Source organism: Mercurialis annua, linkage group LG7 (assembly GCF_937616625.2).
Source record: "Mercurialis annua linkage group LG7, ddMerAnnu1.2, whole genome shotgun sequence".
Classification (NCBI taxonomy): domain Eukaryota; kingdom Viridiplantae; phylum Streptophyta; class Magnoliopsida; order Malpighiales; family Euphorbiaceae; genus Mercurialis; species Mercurialis annua.
The window spans coordinates 44,416,478-44,435,514 of record NC_065576.1 but is presented as its reverse complement, the minus strand read 5'-3'; the positions used below and the strand labels follow the sequence as shown (position 1 = coordinate 44,435,514).

Genomic DNA, 19,037 nt, shown 5'->3' with positions numbered 1-19,037 from the left:
TTTACGAAAATCTAGTCCGTTAATCTTACATATTAAAATAAACATATTCAAAATTTATCTGGTCCTCTTATTCATACGACTTAATTGATTGGATCAGTTAGAAGTTTTTAGTATTATTATTTTAATTGAATTGCGGTTAAGATATAGCTTTCTAAATTTGTAAAATGATATGTTCAACATTTTTTTTAAGAATTTATTTGATAAAATACTCAAGGTTAGAAAATAGTTTTTTTTATTTATTTGATAAAATAGTCAAGGCCATACTAATATTTATAAAGAAAATATTGACATGTAGTAATTACATTATAACTGATTTTTTATTGTTATTGATGGATCCAGGACATCTCGATGATAGTTAAATTTGATGGTTATCTAATTAGCTCTATGATGCTAAAGTTAGTTTTAATTTAAGGGAGGATTATCTATGAGTTATAAATTGTGTGTTTAGACATATCTCAAATTTCTTATATAATAATATTAAGTGAAAAACTTGTAAATTCTAAATAGAAAGAGGATTCTCATTCAGCATAAGATCCTAATAGGAACAAAATTCCTATGTCACATGTAAATTTTTTTAGAAATGGGTCTCATATATAAATAGGATTATACTTTTTGATTAAGAATGTGATTTCTAATAGGAATGTGTTTTCTGTTTTTCTAAAATATGAGTCCTCTAAAAATATTTTATTGTTGGTATTGAATTATATTCAGACTAGGTCGATGCCCGCGCATTACGCGGGTGCAATTGAATAGTTTTATAATTTTTGAAATATTTATTTTTTATTTATAAATTTCTCTGAATTTTTAATTTGTATTAAATTAATTAATTTAACATTTTAAATTAATTAAATTCTTATAATTTTTAATATATAATTTAGTTAATTTTAGTGACTAACCATTAAAAAAGTCGTATTTATTAAATTATAAATATTATTTATAATATAATTCTTCAAATTTCTAGCAATAGATTGTTTTAAATTATATAAATTAAATTTTAATTGGTTTAAATTTAAATTAAATTTAAAAAATACATTTTTTTATAACATACAAATATCAATTATATATTAAAACTCTTTAAATTTTATAACTTATTATTATAAGTTTAAATAAAACTTTTCAAATTTATAAAATAAATTAATAATTAATTAATATTTGTCATATTTTTATCATATAATAATATAAAATTATTTCATATCTCATAATTAAATTTCTAATCTTTATAGTATTATGTTTTATAGTTTTTTTGTAATAAAGTTATTTTTATGTATTCTTAATTTATTTATCAATTTATAATAATTATACAATAAAATTTATTGATTGGTTTTAAAAAAATCATTTGTATAACTTAAAAAAAATTAAATTATTAAACTTATTAATACTAATTAAATATTTAATTTATTAATATGATATAATATTACTATTAATTATTGATTAAATTCTACAAAAATTATACGTATAAAATAACTAATAATTATTATTATTACATTAAAACTATAAACTTTGTCGTTACGTTTTTTAAAACTTATTACTAAAAAATTTAAAAGCTCTTTATAAATTAATAATGGTATGTATAACACATTATAATTTTTATATTTAATCTTTATGTTTAATCTTTAATATTTTTAAAAAACTGTATTTTGATAAAATCAAATATTCAGACTTTATCTCTTTAATTTGGATGTGTTTGTATTTTCTTATAATATTAGTTGGTTTTGACATTTTAACTATTGCATTGAACACTCCTAGTAATCTATACTATAAGCTATCATTGTAGTACAACTACAAACAGAAACATAGTGTATACTCTTAATATATTTATATTTAAGATAAATTATTGTCATATAAAATGCTAATAATATTTAATAAATTAATATAAAATTTATTTTTATACTATTTTAGAAATAATAGTAGCATATTAATTTTTTATTTATAAAGACATCAAAAATTACATTCAAATAAAATTTAATTATTCCTATATCTTTTATAGTTTATGATGAACATATATATTATTTAATCATGCTTAATAAAAAAATTAAAGATCAATTTATATTCATACATTTATAAATGGACATACTTTTATCTTTTTTTTTTTAAAGATCTAACACACGAATATTGGCCTCAATTCACATGATCTCTCTATATATTCAATTTCTATAAAAATGACAAATACAAAAAATATAATAAGAAAAGGTATTAAAAATATGAGAATTAATGACATAACTTTTTACCACTATAATATATCAAATTTTATAAAAAAAAATTACATCCATTTTGTATAGATATTCACGATCTTAATATAATAAAAAAAACTTATGAAAAATTTGAACAATAGAGGATTACCGGAAACATATACCATGATAGTAGTCAACATATCGCATCTTTCCGAAAGAAAAATTCATCTATGGCGTGGTCTATTACGTGAGCAAAGAGTAAGACACACATATATATAGTGGTTACTTATCATCTATTCAATGTGAAAACTCTTAAGATTTTATAACTTATAAACATATATAAAAACTTTTTAAATTTCATAATCATTAAATTGTAATTAATTAAATTAAATTTTAAAAACTTTTTCGTATTCTTAACATATAATAACATATTAACAAAATAAATTTCAAAATTTAAGTTTTAGTTTAAATAACATTATATTAGATAAATGTAATGTTCAATAAAATGTATTCTAAAATTGTTTATTAATTTAATATATTGATTGATTTAAAAGAAACTATTTCTATAACATGCAATAATTTAAATTATTAAACTTTTTAATATTATTAAAATATACAGTGTTGATTTTTTATATTTCATAACATATAATATTAATATTTTATGGATTAGAATTTGTAAAAACAACATCTAAACAATATAAATATATTAAAACTTTTAAAAATTTAAATCATAAATTTTTAAATATTGTTGGTTATGTTTTTACAAAATTCTTTATATAATATTAATTATAAAAATTAATTAGACATTTAAACTTTTCAATTCATAACTATTAGACTTTTAGAATTCTATAAGTTTTAACTTTTAATATTCTATAACTTCTAATTAATGAAATAATAAATAAACTTTAAATAAAAAATTATCACTTGCCAATTTATAACCAATCCACTTTTTAAAATATACTTAATTTTTAAATTGAAGCTCAAGATTATAGTTTTTGATGATTAAATTTTACAAAATTCTTTAAATTATATTAATTATTAAATTTATTATATATTAAAACTTTTCAATTCATAACCATTAAAACTTTTAAAATTCTATAAGGTTTAACTTTTCATATTTTGTAACTTCTATATATTAATAAAACTTTTCAATTCATAACCATTAAACTTTTAAAATTCTATAAGTTTTAACTTTTCATATTTTATAACTTCTATATATTAATATTAATTAATGGAATAATTAAAATATTTAAATAAAAAAATTGCCACTTGGCAAATTGTAGCTAATCCACTTGTCAAAATATGCTTAATGCTAATTAGAAGTTCAAGATTATAATATAGTATAAATTAAATTAATTATATATTAAAACTTTTCAATTTATAACCATTAAACTTTTAAAATTCTATAAGTTTTAACTTTTTGTAACTTCTATATATTAATAAAACTTTTCAATTTATAACCATTAAACTTTTAAAATTCTATAAGTTTTAACTTTTTATATTTTATAATTTCTATATATTAATATTAATTAATGGAATAATTAAAATATTTAAATAAAAAATTGCCACTTGACAAATTGTAGCTAACCCACTTGTCAAAATATGCTTAATGCTAATTTGAAGTTCAAGTTTATAATATAGTATAGATTCTTTAGCCAATACCGAGGAGCGTTTCGATAGGCGAATCCCACATGACTCGGTTCATAATATTTTTGGTTTTCATCAATTAGGAATGTGGTTCCTAATAGGAATGTGATTCATATTTTTTAATAAGATGAGTCTTTTAGAACCTCTTTTATTATCGGTATTAAATTATGTTCATATTTTTCGGCGAATTCTGAGACCGTCTCTGCGAGCGAATCCCAAAAAAACTCGGTTCATTAGTATATTTCGATTTTCATCAGTGGTTATTAGTTCCTAGGCACATTTTATTTTTTGCTTACTCTATATGTGTGGCTTGTATTCTCCAATGAAAGTATCCCCACCAAGAAGATTTTTAAAATATACACATGGCAAGATAGAAACCTCTATCTTAGCATGAAAAATCCACATCCAATGCAATATCCAATAAGAAAATGCTGATGTGTACATTTCATAATCCATAACATCTTCTCATTTCCCATATATAAACCTTCTTTGCTACCGTTAAGACATCACCAACCAACAACTTCAACTAAAACTAAAACTCATCTACTTCACCAAGTAAAGCAAGCAGTCATGGCAACCTCGGCAATTAAACAATCTGCATTTGCTGGCCAGACTGCTTTAAAGCAATCGAATGAGCTCGTTCGCAAGCTCGGGGCCTTCGGCGATGGCCGCATTAGCATGCGCAGGACTGTTAAGAGTGCCCCACAAAGCATTTGGTATTCATCAATTCTTTTTTCTTAAGCTTTTGATTACTTTTATAATTGTGATTATACAAACCTGACGAGATGATTGTTGAAACAGGTACGGTGCAGACAGACCAAAGTACTTGGGTCCATTCTCTGAGCAAACTCCATCATATCTGACCGGTGAATTCCCCGGTGACTATGGTTGGGACACTGCTGGTTTATCCGCAGACCCTGAAACATTTGCCAAGAACCGCGAGCTTGAGGTGATCCACTGCAGATGGGCTATGCTTGGTGCACTTGGCTGTGTCTTCCCTGAACTCCTTTCTAAGAATGGAGTCACATTCGGTGAAGCCGTTTGGTTCAAAGCCGGTTCTCAAATCTTCTCGGAAGGTGGCCTTGACTACCTCGGCAACCCCAACCTTATCCATGCCCAGAGCATTCTCGCAATATGGGCTTGCCAGGTATATAAAAATAATATAATAAATTTATAACGTATCACTCTCAATCGTGGCGAAACTACGTTATAGAATGAGGAGATCCATTTAAAAAAAATCATTCGATGTATTTTTTAAAGTATGATTATTAAATTTGTATTTTTATATAATGGGCGCTGCCTATTTTTTTAAAACAAGGTTATCAAATTCGGAATTTTATAAGTAACCTCCCTTAAATTCTAATCATATATCCGCCCCTGATTCTCAACTAATAATCAATTAATAATTTTAATACAGGTTGTGCTCATGGGATTAATCGAAGGCTACAGAGTGGGTGGAGGACCTCTCGGTGAAGGTCTCGACCCCATTTACCCTGGAGGTTCTTTTGACCCTCTAGGATTGGCAGATGATCCAGAAGCATTTGCTGAACTCAAAGTGAAGGAAGTAAAAAACGGACGCTTGGCTATGTTTTCCATGTTTGGATTCTTCGTTCAAGCCATTGTCACCGGGAAAGGGCCTATCGAAAACCTTTATGACCATGTTGCCGACCCAGTCGCGAACAATGCTTGGGCTTATGCCACTAACTTTGTTCCCGGAAAGTGAAAAGAATCATCAATTATGTAATATATATTATTTTCACTTGTAACATTACTTAGTCTCCTTTTGTTGAAATGCTCATTAATGGAAGCTTATTTTGTGAAAAGTATTGTATTGTATTAGTAAAGATCATATTTGTATCAGTGAACACCATTATGCCTAAAAATCAATTGCTACAGTCACAAACAAGGTATAAACAACCTGAATTTGCGTACACACATAACTTCTTGTAACAATCAAATGTTTTTCCTAAATATGGTTACTCGGTTGTTCCCTTGGGCTTAACCGGATGGACTATGAAACCCTTATTGCTTCCATGACTCGGCCTATGGGCCTGATCTCTAGATAAGGCCCACCGCTAGGCCGATTTACCTCAATATGCATATGTGGCTTCATCGTCGATCATGAACATGTTGCATTCAACCTTATCAGACCCATGTTTGGGGTTCGACTCCCAACTCTTCTCAGGTCGTAGATTGTCTGATTTAACATGTTTAATACTAATAACTAATCTTTATTGATTCCTGTTAACAATTAATATAGAGTAGATCTATTGTTGGAAGAAAAAAAAAGTTGTCAGACTCATCACCAAATGTAGTGGTCAGTGAATTCTTATTGATTCTTTCTCATAGAACAATTATTATTGATGTGTCCATTATTCTTGCAATAATTCCAAATAAAAATTTATATTTATGATTGAAATTACCACTTAACTCTCTTTGCATTGGTCTTCACTATTAATACAACATCATAAATATGAGTTGTTATCCACGGGCGCTTTTAAAAGAAGAACAAATTTAACCTTCCGATCAAAAATAACTCATTATTAATAATTAAATTTTTTGAAAGTATTTTTTCGATAGGGCAAATACTAGAACAACATCAGAGATGGATCCTCTTCATCATACATTAAAGGCCTAATCACTCAAAAAACCCTCACTTTTAATTTCTTTTTCAATTCCACCCCGACGTTGAAAATTTGTTAATTTTACCCACTTTTCAATTTTCTGTTTTCAATTGTACCCCAATTTTTTAATTTTTGTTAATTTTTTAACTTAAATGATGAAATCATTCAATTAACTAAGTTTAAACATGAAATTAAATTCTTTTTTATTCAAAAAAGTACAAATAAGTCCTTTATTTTTAAAAACTAACTAAAACCCATAATCATATTAACACTAACTTAAATTCTTAATTAATTTTACTAAATTTAAATAAATTTTAAAAACGTACAATTAATATATGCTAGACATGGAGAATGTTTTAAACAAATTTCCAAACGAAAAAGACGTTAATTTAATTTTTCAGGGTACAATTGAAACACAAAAATTCAAAATAGGGTAAAATTGACAAATTTTCAACGTCAGGGTATGATTGAAAAGGGGCTAAAAGGTCGGGGTTTTTTAAGACATTATACCTACTTTAAAACCAAGTTCTTAAAATACATTATAACGAAATTAAACTCATTAATATTTTTTTTCAAAGCTGTATGTATTTTTTTTTTAATATTGAACATAGACAAGCAGTGTTGGATAACCATTTTACTAGTGAGAAATTATTATTTTTTTGGAAGACAAACAATTCAAATTTTCCCCCTGAATCCAAGTATAGTTTTCTTCGGTAAAACTTCCACTAAAACCTTGGCAGACAATATAAGCGGCTAGCATGTTGAATTTTGGAATTTTTTTTGTTAAATACATTATTTTAAAAAGTATTTATCACTTTTTACAGCATTTTTCTATAATTTTCCACTCTACACTAATAACAAATATATTTATAAGAATACCTATTATATATAGAAATTTTATCTTATTTTAAGTTAAAATTTTACATAAGCACTCTTTTTTCTTTCAAAATTCTTTTTTCTTTCTTCTTCTTTTCCGTTTGATTTTCCGTTTGTCTCTTCCGGTGCTTTTTCTCTTCCGTTCGTTTTTCATTCGTCTCTTCCGTTCGTCTAGTTCTGATGGGTTTCTCGTCTTTTCTGGTCGCTTTTCTGTTCGTCTCTTATGGTCGCGCTTTTCCATTGGTATTTTCTGTTCGCGATATGGATTTTTCGACATCATTTCTAGATTTTTTTTTTATGATCTAAACAATTTGTAAATAAATTATTGTAGATCTATTATTTTTTTTGTTTATAAAATTTATCTATTATTCTCATTTTGTCTTTTTTTTATTTATAGATTTATTTATTTATTTTAATGCTATTGATTTTGTAAAGAACGAATTGATTTATAGTGTATTTGCAATGTTTTTATAATATATTTACGTTGTAGTGTATTTTTAGTGTATTTCCGGTGTTTTTGGTGTATTTATAGTTTTTGGTGTATTTTTGCTGGTTTTTAAATATATTTATAGTGCATTTGCATTGTTTATGGTGTATTTACAGAGTTTATGGTGTATTTGTAGTATCTTTAAGATATACAGTGTATATACACTATTGTTATACTATAAAAAACACACAATAAATACACTATAATACGCCATAGTTACATTAAAAAAACACCAGAAAAAAATCTATATAAAAAAAGAATAAAACATTAAAAAGTGAAAAAAAATTGTAAAATTATAAAAAAAATTATAAAAAAAACAGATTATAAAAATAAGGATAAAAAATAATATAAAGTTTCACTTTGAATTTACTCATCGACTTTTATGTGAAAAATAAATAAAACTATTTAATTCATATTACAGCTCGGACAGATTATGAAGAAAATAGTAAAATCTAGGTTTATTAGCATTGATTTTTGATCTCAAACACGTAGAATTATGAGCCACTCATTGAATGCATGACACGTGATGTAATTAAATGCCATAAGCAATTAATAAATAGTTTTAATTCTAATTAAAAAATCACTAATTGATGGATACCAAATTCTATTATAAGTACTACAGAATCGAGTCGCATGAGATCCATCCTCAGACGATATCGGACTCCCGCCCAAAGGGCTTAGTCAGACGAATCCAGTGGCCGAATCAATGAGATCCGCCTCGACTGGAATACAATCTCAATCCACAAGGATAAACTGAATCCCTTGAGGACTCAGACAAAGCGCGTCGACCTTGAAATTCGAGCAGATCACCAGATCTATAAGGATTCTCGAATATCTTTCCTATTTGGATGTAACCTTCAACTTAGTAAGATAACTTCTAACTTAAGAAGACGAGACTATTAAAGAAGATGTTCCTAAATAGGACTCATGTCTGAATAAGAAATAACACTTCTAATCAGGATTAAACCCTACTAAATAGGATTCACTTTCCTATTCAAATTTACAAGGTATACATTCAACTATTATATAAAGAGTTTGATGTATGCCTGCACACACAATTATATTCATATACTAAAAACGCTGTTCAAAGCTCAATACTATCTTTAGCATTAAAGATTTAATCGGACAACCACCGTCTGGTTAACTTCTATCATGTTTTACAGATTAATTCACCGGATTAGAAGGCACTAATTAATGATGCTATTTATTGATTGATTATAGCATTTAATTACACCATATGTCATGTCTTCAATGAATGATTAATAATCCTATCTAACGAACTAGATTCACATAAGAATTTTTAACCAATGCTTAAGCACATAAATGGAAATGACCCATTTAAGTCAGGACGAACTCCGAGCACATGTGTTTCATGTAAATTTGCACTAAAAAATGAATTATCAAGTATGTATATAACTTTTGACATAATTGAGTTGAATATTAATAATATTAAAACTGAATTAATTTTTTTTAATAATATTATATTAATAAAAATATAGTTGAATGCTAATCTCAATAATAAAAAAATATTATATAATGATTGCTTAGAGAGAGAAAAAAAATTATAGAGATCAGAGTTCCATTTTCTTCAACTTTGATAGCGGGAGATAATGATTTTCAGCCTCTCGTCGAAAATCATCGTCTCCTAACTCGTTTATTTTTATATTTTCAAAATAAATTGTTCAGTTTTTTAGATTTATATGTGGTTTTTGTATGTTTTAAATGTTGTAAATTCAAACGTATTGTGGTAATCTTTGATTAGATCGATATTATTTAGCATTTGTTCAAACTTCTGATTCAAATTTTTAATGAAGCAAAGTTATGATTACATCTTTGAGGAATATTTACACCAAAACAAGCTGAAAATGGAAGTTCTAAAGGTGTAAATGAAGTCAAAAAATTCTCACTACTTAAATTCATCCTGTTTCTTGTCACCTAATTCAAAATTTTTATTTTAAAATTTATATTGTTGTTTTATTTATTCTAGTAGATCGATTGATAGATTTAAAAGTGTTTTTATATACTTTGTATCACTTGATCTACAATATACTTCGATGTTTATTACCTTAACAATATCCATATGCTGTTAAAAAAGTTATATAATAAATTGATTTACAATTTTACGTGATATAATAATTTTTGAAATAATTACTACAATTTTTAGAAAATAGAAATAAGTAATACTTCGTATAATTAATTATTTTAAAAGTGTATCAATTCCATTAATTTTAAAATGATTTATCAGCTTTTTTTCTCGTAAGAATTAAATTAATTAAAATTTAATTTAAATAGATTCCCAATTCATTTTTATTACATATTAGTTCGAAATAAATACAAATATGACATGCAATTATAATATTTTTTTAATAATCTAATAAATAAACATACAAAATCCTTATGTTTTTTTAAATAATATACGTTTAATTTCAAGAAAAAATTAGAATTAAATAAATATTAGGCTTAAAAGCATAAAAAAATCACGAATTTTAACGTGTTTTATATTTAACACGAACTTTTAATTTTGGTAAATTAAGACATGAACTATCATATTTTTACAATTTTAGACAGAGAAAAATGATGATGTGCCCACCAGAAAAAACACTGTTTCGGTTTCCACATTAGCATCTTTATGACGAAAAATTGTTCGGTGTCTAAAATTATAAAAAAAATCAAAAGTTGGCGTTCAAATTTGCCAAAACTGAAGATTTTGTGTTAAATTAACATAACACGCTAAAATTCATAATTGTTTTTTTTTTTTGAAATCAATTGTGTTAAGTTATTAAGCCTAAATGTTGTATAAACCATATTATTCTGAGCAATAAAATATTAAAATCAAATTAAGATCAAGAGAAAATTATTATGAGACCCTCCATATTTATCATAATTCACACTACAACTCCTCTTATTTGAAAATCAAACGATATGGTCTCTCATTTTTATTTCTATCAATATTTTAGTCCTTCCATTCAATTTTAGCGTTAGTCAACAGAGTCAAAAAAATTTAGGGTAAATTAATTTTTAAATATGAGGGATAAAATCGTTAAAAGAAATAAAAATGAGAAGCGAAATCGTTGTAAAAAAATCAAAGTGAGGGATCATGTAGTTTCGTTGTTTCTGTTGACTAACATCAAAAATAGACGCAAAGATTAAATTGCCGACGGTGACAAAAATGGGAGCATATCGTTCAATTATCAAATAAAAGAGAATAAAATGTGAACATATGGAGTATCATAGTAATTTGATATAAGATCAAATTAGATCGGAGAAGAGTTTAATTTGGGCAAGGTGGCTTAAAAGAAAACCAACCCTAACAAATTTACACACACAGTAAAAAGAAGCTTAGCAATGGTCCTCCAATGACCACGTTCACCCTCCCCACCACTTTTCCAAATCCATTTAATCCCAATTTACCACCACCACCACCATCGACGACGATCCCTCTCCTTCATGAACCCGCCATGTTAAAACCGTCCCTTCTCAAATCCCCATTAACAAAACTCTTCTTCTCTTCAAAACCCAACTCCCCATTTCCCAATTTAGTCTCCAAAATCCTCAATTTACTCTCCACCGATTCCCACTGGCCCAAAAACCCACAACTCCACCGCTTATCTTCCACTCTAAAACCCCACCATGTTGCCAAAATTATCAACGCCCACACCAATACTGAAGTCTCCCTTCGATTCTTTTATTGGATTTCTCAGAGGCATTTTTACAAACATGATATGGGCTGTTTTATTTCTATGCTTAACAGGCTTGTTCAAGATCAGATTTTCGCCCCGGCTGATCACGTTAGGATTTTGATGATCAAAACTTGTCGAAATGGGGATGAGCTGATTCGGGTAATTGAATTTTTGAATGGAATTAGTAGTGCTAATGGTGTTGTTGGGTTTAGTTTGTACAGTTATAATACTCTTTTGCTTCAACTGGGGAAGTTTGGTATGGTTAGTTTAGCTCAAAATGTTTATACTCAAGTTTTGAATAGTGGGGTTAAGCCTAATTTGTTGACATTTAATACTATGATTAATATTTTGTGTAAGAAAGGGAAGGTTCAAGAGGCATTGTTGATTTATAATAAGATTTTTCAGTTCGATATGTGCCCGGATTGTTTTACGTATACTTCTTTGATTCTCGGGCATTGTAGGAATCGTAATTTGGATAAGGCGTTTGAGGTTTTTGATAGGATGATTAAAGACGGTTGTGATCCTAATTCGGTTACTTATTCAACTTTGATTAATGGGTTGTGTAGTGAAGGGAGGATTGAAGAAGCAATGGATATGCTTGAAGAAATGACTGAGAAAGGGATTGAACCGACTGTGTATACGTATACTGTGCCAATTAGTTCGTTGTGTGATGTTGGTCGTGTGGATGAGGCGGTTAGTCTTGTCAAAAGTATGATAGCGAGGGGCTGTAGCCCAAATGTGCAAACTTATACTGCACTTGTTAGCGGGTTGTTTCAGGCAGGGAGAATGGAAGTGGCTATAGGGATGTACCAGAAAATGCTGAGGGAAGGTATTGTTCCGAGTACGATTACTTATAATACATTGATAAATGAATTGTGTACTGAAGGAAGATTTGGGATTGCTTTGAAGATCTTTGATTGGATGGAGAGACATGGTAACTTGGCAAATGCACAGACATACAATCAGATTATAAAGGGGTTGTTTGCAATTGATGATATTGAGAAGGCTATGGTTATTTTCAATAAAATGCTCAAGGCTGGCCCATCTCCAACTTTGGTAACATATAATTTGCTCATTGTTGAATACCTCAAAAGAGGATTACTGGACAATGCGATGAGATTTTTGTTTATTATGAAGGAGAATGGTTGTCAACCCGATGAGAGAACTTATTGTGAACTCATTTCTGGCTTTTGCAAAGGGGGTAAATTGGATTTAGCAATTAGTTTCTTTCATGAAATGCTTAAGTATGGCATAAGCCCAAACCAGTGGAATTATACAGCCATGATTGATGGTTATTGTAAGCAGGGGAAGATTGATATAGCCTTGTCATTATTTGAAAGGATGGGAGAGAACGGCTGCACTCCCACTATTGAAACTTATAATGCCATTATAAGTGGGTTATCTAAAAATAATAAATTTTCTGAAGCCGAGAAGTTTTGTGGCAAGATAACAGAGCAGGGATTGCAACCAAATACCATCACTTATACATCTTTGATTGATGGGCTTTGTAGGAATGGTGCGACTGATCAGGCATTTAAGATTTTTCATAAAATGGAACAGATTAATTGTCTGCCGAATGCACACACATATACTTCTCTTATTTATGGCCTATGTCAAGAAGGCAGGGCTGATGATGCTGAGGGGCTACTTCAGGAAATGGAGTTAAAGAGTTTGGTTCCTGATGAAGTCACATTTACATCTCTTATTGATGGTTTTGCTTTGCTTGGTAGGATAGATCATGCGTTCGTACTTTTTCGGCAGATGGCTGAAATGGGCTGCAAACCCAACTTCCAAACGTATAATGTATTGTTGAAAGGGCTGCATAAGGAGTGCCAATTACTCACAGAAAGGGCTGTGGCCCAAAATGAAATAGTTTATGGTTGCAGCTCTCATGAAAGGGTTGCTATGTTTGAAATGATTGGTAATCTTTTATCAAGGTTGTCGGAAAATGGATGCGAACCTACTATTGACACATACAACACTCTAGTCTGTGGTTTGTGTAGTGAAGGGAGATCTAGTGAGGCAAGACAGCTGGCTGAATTTATGAAAGATAAAGGTTTTTCTCCTAGCATGGAAGTCTACTGCTCACTTTTAGTTGCCCATTGTAAGAATTTAAAAGTGGACTATGCATTGGACATATTCAATCTAATGGCCGATGAAGGCTTACAGCCTCATCTGCAAGTCTATAAAGAACTCATTTTTGCACTTTGTAGAGTTAATCGGGTAGAAGAAGCTCAGAATATATTTCAAAGGTTGCTTGATAAACAATGGAACAGTGATCTGATTGTTTGGACTGTTTTGGTTGATGGCTTATTACAAGGAGGGGAATCAGATCTATGCATGAAGTTTCTCTATCTTATGGAATCTAGAAACTGTACTCCCAGTTTGCATACATATGTAATCTTAGCAAGAGAACTATCTAAAGTTGGAAAATCATTAGAAATTGATAGAAGCAATAGCGAATTGAGGGAATCAAGCTTCCTTTCATAGTTTTCAACTCAAATTGCAATGAACGATAAATTCTTTGAGTTGCTCTGCATAATTGTTAACCTCTCACTAATCTGCAGTGCCATTGTCGATGAAGGTATATATTTATATGTCAAGCGGTGTACAAGCAAAACTGAACTGATATATGTAAAGCGGTATACAAGCAAAACTGAACTGATTATGATTTATGAACGTACTAGACTATTAGGAGACTTGCTTTTGCTCGTAATTTTTGTTCTCATTTGACATTTGAAAGTGAAGCTTAATTTACTTTTACTTTCCTTGTGTTTCATTATTTTCTTTTACTGTATTTAGCAGGTAAAATTGCTGGTTGTAGTGAGGCAAAACTTAACCACATTGATACAAATTTGAAGATTTTGAAACTGCAGGTGCGTGCTGTTTTTAGAACATTAAATAATTTTCCTTTGGTTGGGTTGGTAACTCTAATTATTATTTATACTCTATGAATATTTGCCTTGTGAATGAAACTTGTCATATTTCACGCACTCATTTTCCTTAATTGGTTCTACCTTTTTCTAAATAATGTATTCACTTTTTAAGTCATTCCTATATTCACCAAGTTTGTAGAGGGTCCAGGTACTGTTGTTAGAACTTAGAATACTTGATATATTCTCATCTTGAATCATTGCTACATTCACTAAGTTTTTAGAGGTTCCAGGTGCCTCTGTTAGAATATTCACGTATTGTTTATATTAGTTGAGCTCGTTACAAGTGGTGTATGCCTAAAATCACTGTTAATAACAGTGCAGCAAATCCGGCTAGATCTTATTGGCAAAGGCCTTTGTTATGCCACTCTCTCTACCTTTTCTCACTTGTATGGCTTTACACAAGATGGTTTCTTAATAGCTGTGACCAAAGCTATGTTATATGGTGTCGAAAATGTTAGTAATAAGGGAAATGAATAAAATGGGATTAACGTGGATGACATAAAGAGTATATAGAAAGAAAACGTCTTAGACATTTTTTCTTTTATCAGTTTCAGCAGCTGTTTTTTTTTAATTGAACTGTACATGGAAAACCCTGATTGCAGCATCTTCAGTAGATCGTCACTCCATCTGTTTGGAATGAACTGCAAACATTTCTTATATGCTTTTTCAGAACTTACTTACTTTTGCAGGAAGACATATGGAAGTTCGTCGGGTCGGAGTAGAAGTATATGATGCTAGTGGCTGTTCTGTCCCAAAGTGCTCATATAGCATTGCCTTAAAGCTGATCTTCCAGATCTAACATTGCAATCTTTTTATGTGCTTGCATAGACAAGCTCTTCATCTTCTTAAAGCTATTGATTTCTTCTGGAAGTTGGAAGAATGCTGCTGATCATTAGGAAAAATTTGATCAAGCATCTACTGAAGAAGAGCGGGCTGATAAGGAAACCCTGCAGCAACCAAGAGACAGTCCTTTTCCAGGCATCAAATAGGTGCTATTGATTTTGATCAGAAACAATAGAAGTCGGATTTGAGGAAGTGTTGGCACTAGAATTTAGGGAAAGGAAACTCATGGGGTTTTGGCGATGAAATTTTGGATTTTACTGATGAAGCAATTTTGACACAACATGATTTCTCGGATGCTGGAAAGCTGATGCCGACTGATTATTATGTTAGGTAGTGTACAGGATGACATAAAAGTAAAAAATATTTCTAATGAAGTTTCGATAATTATCAATTTTCTGGAATAGTTTTTTGAAATCTTATATTGCTTTCAAGAATCTATTCTGTAGTGTATTGTTTTTATCTTATCCACCATTGAAAATTCATTCCCCTTTTTACGAAGAAATATCTTGACGTTTCTCTGATGCATTAAGATCAAGATGAAGTTCTATTCTTGTAATTTTTCAGTTCAATTATTTCAAATTTATCAATGCAATGTATTTTGTGGTTTGTAATAATATGCTGATCATTATCTTAGTTTGCTGATGTTGATTATTACAGGTTTTCTTTTGTTTTTCAGCTGCTGTTTTATGGCTTGATTGGCAAGTCAAGACATGCCTTCATCTGTCACTCAGTAATGGCTTGCTTGTATTTCAACATCAGCGTGCGGGATGAACAGTTCCTAATTTGGTTCCTTTTATTCGAGCAAAAGGTCATCACGGTCTTTGAATTTGTGCGTCTGGATCAATTAACTCACAATTAGCCATTTTAATCAATTAAGGATCATATTTTCTATTTTTAGATCAATTAACTTTTAAACAGTATAAACTGAACAAATTTAAAAACCGCAGTGATCTAAGTATTATTCTTAATAGAATAAAATGACTAAGTGTGAGTTAATTGATTTTGATATACAAATTTAGGGATTCAATGATCTTTTGTTCCTTTTTTCAATGGGCGATAATAATTGAAAGAGAGTTTTAGAAAAAGACATTAAAACCAGACAGGAATCACAAAACATGGCTATTGCCATTGTCATTGACAGGTAAATCCCCTTAACCTAGGACTGTGCATCGGTCGGTTCGGTTTTGAATATTAAGAAACCGATGATACCGAATTACAGGAGTGAAACAAACCAAATTGCACATTTTTAAACGATAACCGAAATATTTTTAACCGATATTTGTCGGTCGGTTTCGGTTCGGTTCAATTCGGTATATCGGTTTGGGCTTCCACATGGGCCTCCATATGGGCCTTTTGCAATTTAAAATATTTATCAAAATACAATGAAAGGCATTCAAATGACATGCCCTAAATACAAAATATAATCACTAAGTACTATTTCCCATAGTTTAATTCCCTTCTTTACAAATTTACAAGTATAATATATGCAAAAAAATTACATCTCAAATTATCAAAAAATATAATCTTGCAATTTGCAAGTTACAACCAAATATTCAGAACAGAAACTCAGCAAGCATTCAAATAATGATCCTTCTTTTCACTGCATAATTCACATCAGGAATAGGAAATGACTGAGTTCAGTTGACAGTTGAGCATGAAAGCAGCAGAAGGATGAGAAGCTGGCAGCTTCAAGCTGCTGGAAAATCCAATCAGAAACAAAGCTTTCAAATAACTGTAAAACTAGAAGTAGTTTAAAAGCTTTCAAATAGGATTAAAACTTTGAAATATTTAAAGTTAGGGGCTCAGAAATAAATTCTTCCTTTCATTTGTAATGCGATCACATCACATATAATATGGTGGCTCTAATATGTGCCATTGCATCATATCATATCAATGAAGGCATTACAATATCTGTTTTGGTGGAAGCTTCATCATAGCCCAAATTAAGTATAAAAAGCATAGAATAGAAGTACAGTAGATAAAACTTTGAAATATTAAAATTTAGGAGCTCAGAAATAGATTATTCTTTTCATTTGTAGTACAATCATATCACATATGAATGGTGGCTCTAAAATGTGCCATTACTTCATTTCATATCAATGAATGCATACCAATATAAATCTGTGGTGGAAGCTTCATCATAGCCCAAAGAAATGAAGTTTAAAATGCAAACAGTTTTGAAAACATTAATATGAAAGAGTGAAGTAAAAAGACAGTTTAACAAGCATAGAATAGAAATAAAAGGACAGTTTAAAAGCATAGAATAGACTAGTTTAAAAGCATTAAACCAGTTAGAAGTTGAAACATTCTCAAGAAGAAGTTAAAAAAACAAGTAGCTTACATTAGTCTGCTTCCACCACAGAATTTTGCTCAATTGAGATGTTTCAAAAGGGACATTTAGCAGATCAGATTTGCATCAGAAGGGACAGGGACATGGACATTTCTGTTGGGCATAGGCTTCCACCTCATAGTCCATAGCCAGCCAGAATGCAACACAGTCTTGTGTAACTGTGTTTCCAAAAGCAAAAAACCAACATATGCTTCCAGGTACTAACAAGCAGGAGTGCAAACATTTGGCAATCCTGGTTAATCCACAAAAGAAAAAAGTTCAGAACAAGATATAAAGCATAAATTGGAAATTAAGATAAAAATAGAGTTGAGACTAAGACAGAATGCATAACCTTGCTCAAATGTCTCCAACTCTTCAATACTTTCTTCAACCACCAAAGGAGTAATGGAAGCTCTCAACCAATTTTGTGTACAAATAAGTGCTTCCACCAGTTTAGGAGTTAAAGAACTCCTGAAGCAATCCAGAACCCTTCCACCAGTGCTGAAGGCAGACTCAGACGCCACGGTAGAAATGGGAACAGCAAGTATGTCTCGGGCCATTCTGGATAGAACTGGAAACCGTACAGAATTGAACTTCCACCACATTAGCACATCAATTTGATCCTCATCATCCAACAAGGCCTCATCCAGATAGATTTCTAATTCAGTCCTTCGACAGCTTGAAGTTCCCATTTCCTTCCTATGTTGCTTGAATCTAGCTTTCATAACTGATGGAGGCTTTCTAGTTTTACAACCACCAGCAACAGAAAAAGGGACAGGGACATTGGCTGGGTTACAGCCTCCATCAAGTTGAGTCAAATTTGGTTGAGAGCCTATCTCACAAACATTGCTCCCACCACCAATAGATTCATAAAGAGTTTTGTACTCATTAAACAGAAGGGTTAGCTCATCAAAAACAGATTTATATAAACAAACACCTTTAACTTGTCCAAACATGGTAATCAATGAATACTCCATGCCTGCTAATTTAACACTTGGATCAAACACATAAGCAAAAAAAATCAGCTTATTCATCTTCTCAGGATCCCCCCAGTACTTATCAAACTTTACCTTCATTCTCTCACCCAAAGACTTAACCTCAACATCCTCACTTGCCATCATATCACATAACACAACATTAAGATCACATATTTCCTGAAAATGCATGTCAGCAGTAACATATAAAGACCCAGAAATACGCAGAGTGACAGTGTAGAAATGAGACAGACAATCAGCAAATTTCCTGACCACCTCCCAGTCCTTGCCATCAGGAATAGCACCATTCAAATCTATCTTAAATGAGGATTCATCCCCATCATATTTCTCAAAAGCCTTTTCAAATAAACATGCAGTGGTAAGCATAAGGTAAGTTGAGTTCCAGCGTGTAGGTACATCTAGGCATAGGCATTTTTTTGATTCAATTTCAAGAAAATCAGCAGCTTCTT

The 19,037-nt window shown here is 30.1% G+C and overlaps 2 protein-coding genes across 6 annotated transcripts; both read left to right on the top strand.

The window, feature by feature from the left end:
* Window positions 1-4,309: 4,309 nt before the first annotated feature.
* On the top strand, window positions 4,310-5,641 carry LOC126655547 (chlorophyll a-b binding protein 37, chloroplastic). Its single transcript, XM_050349773.2, has 3 exons — window positions 4,310-4,534; window positions 4,620-4,965; window positions 5,236-5,641. The coding sequence occupies exons 1-3, from the start codon at window positions 4,389-4,391 to the stop codon at window positions 5,539-5,541; spliced, it is 798 nt and encodes a 265-aa protein (XP_050205730.1). The 5' UTR covers window positions 4,310-4,388; the 3' UTR covers window positions 5,542-5,641.
* Window positions 5,642-11,071: 5,430 nt separating this feature from the next.
* Window positions 11,072-16,418, top strand: LOC126655485 (pentatricopeptide repeat-containing protein At5g65560-like). 5 transcript variants are annotated; one of them, XM_056103570.1, is made up of 4 exons: window positions 11,072-14,069; window positions 14,291-14,361; window positions 15,111-15,594; window positions 15,941-16,418. In XM_056103570.1, the coding sequence occupies exon 1, from the start codon at window positions 11,162-11,164 to the stop codon at window positions 13,973-13,975; it is 2,814 nt and encodes a 937-aa protein (XP_055959545.1). In that variant the 5' UTR covers window positions 11,072-11,161; the 3' UTR covers window positions 13,976-14,069; window positions 14,291-14,361; window positions 15,111-15,594; window positions 15,941-16,418. The 5 variants fall into 5 exon arrangements, with proteins under 5 accessions (XP_055959545.1, XP_050205652.1, XP_050205653.1 ...); XM_050349695.2 differs by lacking the exon at window positions 15,941-16,418 and having other exon boundaries at window positions 15,111-15,700; XM_050349696.2 differs by lacking the exon at window positions 15,941-16,418 and having other exon boundaries at window positions 14,288-14,361; window positions 15,111-15,700.
* Window positions 16,419-19,037: the final 2,619 nt, after the last annotated feature.

Bases quoted from the DNA above. Each gene is read 5' to 3' on its own strand.
- LOC126655547 (XM_050349773.2), top strand. From the start codon at position 4,389: ATGGCAACCTCGGCAATTAAACAATCTGCATTTGCTGGCCAGACTGCT. The intron at 4,535-4,619 runs GTATTCATCAAT...TTGTTGAAACAG, and splicing joins AGTGCCCCACAAAGCATTTG to GTACGGTGCAGACAGACCAA. The intron at 4,966-5,235 runs GTATATAAAAAT...ATTTTAATACAG, and splicing joins TCGCAATATGGGCTTGCCAG to GTTGTGCTCATGGGATTAAT.
- LOC126655485 (XM_056103570.1), top strand. From the start codon at position 11,162: ATGACCACGTTCACCCTCCCCACCACTTTTCCAAATCCATTTAATCCC.